We start from the raw sequence: 8,201 nt of genomic DNA, 5'->3' as shown, positions 1-8,201 counted from the left end.
GGGAAGCTAGCAATCCATGGCACAAGTTCTCAATGTGTTGAAGAAGAATGTAGACTCCGCCAAAGTATTAATCAAAGACATTACTGCTTGTGCAACACAAATAAAGACTTCATCAACTATCCGACATCTTCATGAAAGCACATTCGTCTTCTACATTTACGAAATTACTTCTTCAAAATTGGAATGTCTCGACTCAAAGATTTGCATGCCAAGATTTGACTGAAGTATTTATCAGGGGGAGAGACATCATCAAATTAAGGTGTATTCACTGGACTTTATCGCGTTTTGCTCTTTTTTCTTCGTCAAGGTTTTGTCCCACTGGGTTTTCCTTGTCAAGGTTTTAACGAGGCAACATTTGCGTGTCCAACACTCTTTCTAATCTTTATATGCTTATGCAATTTTAGGTTTTCTTCTTTTGAATTTTCCTAGTAAGTTTGTAATTAGCTTAGATACAGTGGTCATCTAGGAGGAGTGTTATAAACGGCAGTTTATTATACAGCTGCCCACTTTAATGGAACCCTATTACTTGGGAACCAAGTTTGTAAACCCTATAAATAGAGTCCTAACCTTTGTATTTCATACACTAATGAACAAAATTTCTCCCTTCTTCTTTCCCTCTACTTTGTGCCTCCTTCTCTATCTTCTCCGTTCAGAACAGAAACTGAGAGTACAAAAAAATAATATATTAGAAACGGAGAGTAATGGTTTGGGTTTTGGTTTTGATAGAAACCCGACCGAAACCGACTGTGTGCAGATCTAGATAGTATAGATTATTCTCTTTTCTTATTTAAAAAAAAAAAAGGAAAAAAAAAAGTATCCGATCTAAACACCGCTTGGTGGCCGAGATAAAAGAAACATTCATCTTCCCCTCATCCGTTAGTCAATTCCAATTGTATTCTCACGGTAAAATTCTCTCTCTCGCTCGTCCCTTGTTCATCAGTACTAAACCCTAATTTCGATTTACTTGTCATCATCTATCTGTGGTTACCTCTCTGTATGTTGTTATCTGAAATCTTTTTAGGGTTTCAATTTTGTTCTTGATTGTAACAGATCTGTTTCTTTTTTCCTTCTAGAAGAAGAATCTGAGTAACGAAACCAGAAGAGAATGTACAACGGGATTGGGTTGCAGACAGCAAGAGGTTCCGGAACAAATGGTTATGTACAAACAAACAAATTCTTTGTAAGACCAAAGACTGGGAAAGTAGAAACAAAAGCATTTGAAGGTGATCAAGGAACTGGTGGTGTTAAAAGGGCAAACAAAGATATTCTTGAACATGATAGAAAGCGTCAGATTCATCTCAAATTGGTTGTTTTGGAAGATAAATTGATTGAGCAAGGTTATACTGATGATGAGATTTCTCAGAAGCTTGATGAAGCAAGGAAATCATTCGAAGAAGAATCTCAAAAAACAAACATCCTTGGAACCCAAAAAACAACAGCCAAGTACTATTCTCTCCTCTCTCCTTCTATTTGTGCTTATTATTTAGGGTTTTACTAGTTAAGAATTTTTGGACTTAGAAAAATCCCATTACATAATTGATGATGAACTAGATTTATTCTTGAAAATTCTATGTCACCAGCGCTTCGACCAGCTTTGGGTAAAACAGTGGATTAAACGATCCTAGTGTGCAGGATTTCAGCCCCTCTTGCTCACTGTTGGTGGAAATGGGATATGAAATCACACTTCTTTGTTGCTTATTATCCACTTGGGTTAGTATGATATTGAAAAGAAGTGTGTATGGTTTTGGTGGATGGATATTGAAATGTTGCATGTTTCAAACTGTTACACATATAAATGAATTTTGAACTGAAATTTGTCAAAGTGGTCACTTGTTTTGTTTTGCTCTGATTTTATCTCCTTAGTCTAACTGAAGTGTGTGTATCGCTTTGATTTAGGAAAAGTTCCATAGATGCACAAAAGCATATGTCTCCTAAAGAGGTCTGTCTCTTGTTTGGGCTAACCTTTTAATTGAAGTTCACACCAGTAAAAGAACTGGTTCAAAAAGTTTACAAATTACAAGTTGGCTGGTTAAACAACTATTAACAACTCAGTAATCTGAGTTTCTGACTTAGTTATTTAGCCATTTAGGATATTTAGGATTGATTGTGTTACAGCAATTAACTTAGCAGTTGACTTTATGGAGCCGGCTAGTGTTGAGCTCCCCTGCATCCATGTCAAAATCAGATTTTGTAGTTCCATTTGGTAGTTATCATCTATGGTTAAAAATGGTTAGACTAGGTGCCCTTATTGAACTTGAAAATCTTAAGTACCACAATGTGGCCCACTGGCCGTCTTATAACTCCTGAACTGACACTCATGCACGGCTCAAGTGACGGAGGGGAGACATTTCCAAAAATAACTTGCTCTTTTTAATTTCCTGAACAGATACTTGAGTTGATATATCATATATATTTGATGTCAGATATAGCCGTTATTTTCCTTATTTGTCCATTAAGCCATGACCACAGGTAATAGTAATTTTGCTGTGGTATCTTATTCCTGTTAAGCCATGACCTTAGCTATTTCATAGAATTATTTTATTAATACCAGTGTTCTCAAGTCTTGTTTCTGATTTTAGGAACTTCGGTGCTATTTGGTTATGTAGTTTAGTGCTTTTGCTCTTTGCGATGCTTTTAATGTAATTAGATATATAGATTTAAGACTTCAAAAGTGTTTGAATCATGTTGCTAGTAATTCATTGTTCTTTATGCTTCATAGTAGTTTAGGTTGTGTTATCGTGAATTTCATGGAAATTTGGTCAAAAGGATCTTACATAGAAAAAATATGTAGGTCTCACCGGGGGATATCTCATACCTGGTTGAGTCGTTTATGCGGCTGACATAAATGATTTTCAGGTTTCTGGCCTTTGGATTTTTTGTGTTGCAGTTGATATCATTGGCTGTTCATCAGTTTTAGTTTTAGGATTTACTTTCTCTTGTATCCTGTCTTTTTCTTTTTTGTGGTTCCTTTATTCTCTGAGGATTCTTATTATATTGACTGTTGAGGGACAGAATTGTATCATTGGCTGTTCATCAGTTTTTGTTTTAGGGTTTACTTTCTCTTGTATCCGGTATCAGTTTTTCTTTTTCTTTTTGTGGTTCCTTTATTCTCCGAGGATTCTTATTATATTGACTGTTGAGGGACAGAATTGTGATAAATAAGTGTGCTTAGTCATTTCCATCATATGTTTTGTATTCATTTTTTGTACAGTTTTATGCAGTTTTAACTGTATATGAAAGAGAAAAATAACTTTGATGAACTACTTGTGTTTGATTCAGGGTATCAGATACTCAGACCCATCAAATTGCTGCTAGAAAGGAGAGACAGATGGAGACGTTAAGGGCTGCTCTTGGGATAGTAAAAGCTGATCAAACTTCTTTACTCCAGGAAGAAAGGAAACTGGTAACTTCGCTGGAATCTGATGCTGCACTAAGTGAAGGGGAGATAGCAAAAGAAGACTTGATAGAGAAACATGAACCTAGCAAACATGAGAAAGATGTTCCTAAGAAGGCTGATAAAAAGCTGGGAAAAGATACCAGTAGCAGAAGGTATGATAATGAGAAGTCAAGACACCGTGGAAAGGAAGATAATCGAAAGAGAGGGTATAAGGATGGTTCTTCTGATACTGATGACAACTCAAAGCATGGAAAAGGTCTGAGGAAGAAACATCGGAAAAGTAGGCAGGACAGTGATTCTGAAACTGTTTATGATAAGCGCAAAGAAAAGATGTCAAACGTAAAGAAAAGTTCCCGGCATGATAGTGATGATTCTAGTTCTGAAAGCGATGATGTTGGTGAAAGAACTAGCAAAACGAAAACAGAAGAGAAGAAATTTGCTAAAACTCATCAAAGTCGTGATTTGGATGAGGATGCAAAGAGACACAAAAATCAAGTTGCAAAGCACAGCAGGAGACATGACTCAGAAGATGAATGTGATTCTGATAAGGGACGGAAACATGGTAGTGAAACATTGAGGAAAAGTCAGAGAAGCAGAAGACATGATTCTGATGATGAAAGCTCTGATTCTGATAGAGGGAGGAAGAATGCTAAAGAACAGGTGAAGAAGCATAAGACCACAAAAAGAGAAGATACACCAACTGATATCAGCGAGAGCAGTGACAGCGGCAGCAGGAGCACAGATGCCTCTAGCAAAAGGAACAGCCATAGTGACTCAGGCAGCAGTAGTGATGATGATCGCGCTGGAAAATCTGGTATGAAGAGGTTCACTGACGCTAATAAAGTATCTAGTTATAGGAGGGCTCAAATTGATAGATATGAGCCAAGGAGGGACATTAGGGAGGAAAGATATGTGAACCGAGAAATTAGAGAGAAGGAAAAGCTAGAATCTGGAGGAAACAAAGAAGAACTATCAGAATCATACTCAAGAGATGCCCATTACAGAAGAGAGAGTGAACGCGGAACTCGTAGGGACGGCAGGGCAGGAGTTGGTTCAGAAACTTCTAAGAAAGAAGACAGTCGAAAAGAGGAAGACACTTTGACTTTTGGTAGGTCAAGGAATGAATTGCCGCATAAACATTGGGATGCAGAACAAAAAGATTTTACTCATCGAGGATTTGGAGATGAACAAGGAAACATAAAGCTAGGAAGGGGTAAAAAGGAGCGTGGTGGTGACAGAAGGCGCGGAAGAGATGAAGAAGAAGAGCACGCCAGCAGAAAGCATGCGAGAATTGAAGAAAAAGAACATGCTACCAAACATGAGAGTGGGGTGGAGCGAGGTAGGAAAATGTATGAGAGGAAGGAAGAGGAGCTCCGAGGCAGAAATCGTGGAAGAGATGAGGAAGTGCGGGGAAGTAGGAGTAGAGAAGAGGAAGATCAGCGAAGTGGGAGGCGTGGAAGGGATGAAGTAGAAAGAGAGAGTATGAGCACGAAACGAGGAAGGAACGAAGAGGTTTATGGAAGCGGGGTGAATGAAGTTCGTGGAAGTGGAAGACTGGGAAGAGGTGAAGAAGAAGAAAGAAAAAGTTCCCGGGAAGGAAGAGGCAGAGAAATGGATGCTAAAAGGGGTCGGTATGATGATTATTCTCGATCAAGGGGAAGAAATGGACCCAAGAACAACAGCGATGACGATCAGCCAAGGAGGCAAGACCATGAATAGTTGAGACCAGCAATACTCTTGGTGAGTTGGTTGATGTGATTGAAAAGTTCTTTTTATTTTACCAAGGCATAGTTTCATATTTGTTTATGTTTGCACAAACCTACTTTGTAAAATTACGCAATTTCAGGCAAGTGTTTTTAACTTATGCTTCCAGTGTGGGGAGACATGTTGTGGAAGCGAATATTTTTGTCAGTTGCTTTTGTTGTAAGTTTTCCTGCCTATTATTCTGTTAGATGTGGCAGTTTAAATATGTAGTTGAGGGTAAAACTGTTGTTTCTTGTACTTGTTTTGCGCTGTTGCTGGCACAAATGGAAGATCTTTTATCCAGTCGTCTAAAACAATTGTTGAGGATGCTACCATTTTCCTTTGTCAAGTACAATAGAATCTAGATGAATTATTAACTTCGTTAAAATGGAGTAAAATTTGCGAAGTCCCAAGACTCCCAACGGCTAGGCTTGCATAAGCAAATTATAACCTCCCCAAAATAATCAATGTTCTAAGAGCAAGGGTTATGGAGCAAGGTTTTTAAAGCGTGAAGCGAAACGTTCTAAGAGCAAGGGCTATGGAGCAAGGTTTTTAAAGCGTGAAGCGAAATGTGAAACGTTTTTCATTTTTAAGAAGAGATGCGCATGTTGAAGCGTGAAGTGCCGCTTCATAGCTAGTGTTTGAAGCGTCTATAAATAACACTAGTTGTTTTTAGTTAGCTATGGAATTTAAATTTAAATGCTAAACTAAGAAGATAATATTCCTATAAACCTTGGTATAAGTCTAAATATTATCAAAAAATAAGTTGTGGCTCAGTGGTTAGGCCTATTATACATGGTGCAGGAGAGTTGATTTAATTAGGTGCTACTATGGAGTGAGAACACCCACTCATTCATCAAAAAGCATTCATACACTCATTGGAAAGAATAAGTGGGCGAAAGTGGACATTAAGCGGCCGAAAATCAGCCTTTTGGGACAAAAACACCTTAAACGGTTAAAGATCTGCCTCTTAAGCATTTTTTTAGCTTTTTTATTTATTTAAAACTCTAAAAACGGGTCCCACACTAGTTTATTAATTAAAAACCCTAAATATGTCTAAAACGGCCAAAAAAAGGCTGCCCAAGTGATTTTTTTATTTTTAAAGCGGCTAATGATTAGCCTCTTTTCTACTCTTTCCATAATGCAATAAACACTCTTTCACCCAATCTCTCACTGGATTTGGTAGTGAATGAATGCAAAACACACTCATTCCATAGCCCTTGCTCTAAGGAAAGGTGGTGTCTATGATGGACAAAAAACGACTGAGATCATCCAAGATTTTGGACGATAGAGATTATGCCATGGGCCAGCCGACATCGGCTCTTAACAGACTAACCCTCTACGCCGACAGTAGCTAATCTAATCTCTCGCGCCTAATAATCGAAGGAAAAAAATCCTCAGCCTTGGCCAGGATCCCATCCTAATATATGATTTTTGATAGGGGGAAAACCATTTTTACTAGGGGGAAGCTGACCTCCGTCTAGCCTGTGACTACGGGTCAATATTGGATGGAAAAAAGTACGAGCATTCCCCCTATCAAAAATTATGGTTGGAGAATACACACCCGTATAACCCTAATTTTTTATTGTTACGTATGGTATGATGATTAAATCTATTTATTATTCCCGGCGAATCATTAAAAAAACCTAGCAATCCAATTATCTTTAAAGAATATTACTTTAATCTCGATGGTAAAGCAAAAGGGAGAAAACTATCACATCCGTAACGAATCTACGTCACTGGCAATTGATGAATCAAACGAAGCAATAACGTATCTTGGTAGTTCTTCAAGTATAATACAACTAGATGCAAATGTAGAAGAAAATCAACTGTTTGAGGTGGAAGACTTGTTTAAAAGTTCATTCTTTTTCCTCCCCCCTCTTAATATGGTTCCTAATATGCCATTGATTTGTTTACTGATTTAATGTATATGCAACTTATACTTTCGCGTTGTGTATTTGTTAAGGTTCTCGATCATGGAAATAAGTTTCCGATTGCAGATAGTAGATGTGATGACTCCAGTCAATCTATTTCTTCCAATTCAGACTTAACCGATTCTTTTACAACCAATGAGGTGCGTTGGGTATTATCATAGGCTTTAACTCTAATCTAGTCATTCGAAATACTTATCTAATGTGATTTGTTCTTTTGAAATACTTATCTAATGTGATTTGTTATCCTATATTTGATTAGGTATTTGAGTACAAGGAAGCAGTTCGTGATTGGTGCATGGAATTAGGCAAAACTTTGAACTGCGTTGTTGTTTGCAAATCATCGAGGGCAAAAAATTTAGATAGTAATGGTAAGGGATCATATTTGGAAATGCAATGCGAGAGAAGTGGTGTGAACGTCAACCACAAGGGTAAAAACTATATCAAAACCCCAAATGCAGGGAAAAGGTATTGCGGCACAAAAAAACGTGGGTGCCCATTTTTGCTCAGTGCTCTTTGTGGAGATGATGGAAAATGGCGTGTTCGGCTAAAGTGAGGTTCTCAAAATCATGATCTCCCTAAAACTCTTACGGGACATGCATACATAGCAAGGTTGAAGGACGAAGAATTCAAGAAAGTCGACAGCTTTACTGTGGCTGGTGCTAAACCTCGAAATATTCTAACTTCGTTAAAACAGGACAATAAGGATAATTATTGTACTATAAGAACCGTGTACAATGCCAAAGCTAAACTTAAAGAGATTTTGAATGAGGGAAGGTCAGTAACGCAACAATTCATGAAGTTGTCAGAAGAACACAAGTACACAGTTAAACACAAACGTGATTCTATAACAAAGGAGGTAACTGATCTATTTTTTGCTCACCCTAAATATATTTTACTATCCCGGTGTTTCCATCAGTTTATTCTACTCGATAACCGTCGTCCTTATATACAGCAAGTATGGCAGCAACACTTTTGTGCCAAACCATGTTAAACCTTCCACTAGGACAAAGGGTAGGATCAGCTTTACGGGTTATGTTGATCGATCACATTTCGTTAGTCTGCAGATGGAACCCAATGCGCCAATCCCTTCATACCCATCATATGATTTTGCAGAGGAAGCGTTGACC

General features: G+C 37.9%; 1 protein-coding gene across 3 annotated transcripts; it reads left to right on the top strand.

Annotated features, from left to right (window-relative positions):
* The first annotated feature begins 619 nt into the window (after positions 1 to 619).
* On the top strand, positions 620 to 5,457 carry LOC113289901 (serine/arginine repetitive matrix protein 2-like). 3 transcript variants are annotated; one of them, XM_026539333.1, is made up of 4 exons: positions 621 to 903; positions 1,074 to 1,443; positions 3,280 to 5,137; positions 5,244 to 5,457. In XM_026539333.1, the coding sequence occupies exons 2-3, from the start codon at positions 1,106 to 1,108 to the stop codon at positions 5,114 to 5,116; spliced, it is 2,175 nt and encodes a 724-aa protein (XP_026395118.1). In that variant the 5' UTR covers positions 621 to 903; positions 1,074 to 1,105; the 3' UTR covers positions 5,117 to 5,137; positions 5,244 to 5,457. The 3 variants fall into 3 exon arrangements, with proteins under 3 accessions (XP_026395117.1, XP_026395118.1, XP_026395115.1); XM_026539332.1 differs by having other exon boundaries at positions 620 to 903; positions 1,077 to 1,443; positions 3,280 to 5,454; XM_026539330.1 differs by having other exon boundaries at positions 3,280 to 5,454.
* Positions 5,458 to 8,201: the final 2,744 nt, after the last annotated feature.

Source organism: Papaver somniferum, chromosome 6, assembly GCF_003573695.1.
Source record: "Papaver somniferum cultivar HN1 chromosome 6, ASM357369v1, whole genome shotgun sequence".
In the NCBI taxonomy this organism is placed as follows: Eukaryota; Viridiplantae; Streptophyta; class Magnoliopsida; order Ranunculales; family Papaveraceae; genus Papaver; species Papaver somniferum.
The sequence above is the reverse complement of the archived record's forward strand: the minus strand, read 5'-3'. Positions and strand labels throughout refer to the sequence as shown.

What these genes read in the sequence shown, in the direction of transcription:
- LOC113289901 (XM_026539333.1), top strand. Translation starts at nt 1,106, where the DNA reads ATGTACAACGGGATTGGGTTGCAGACAGCAAGAGGTTCCGGAACAAAT. An exon ending in ACCCAAAAAACAACAGCCAA is followed by an intron (nt 1,444 to 3,279) that starts GTACTATTCTCT and finishes TGTTTGATTCAG; the next exon opens with GGTATCAGATACTCAGACCC.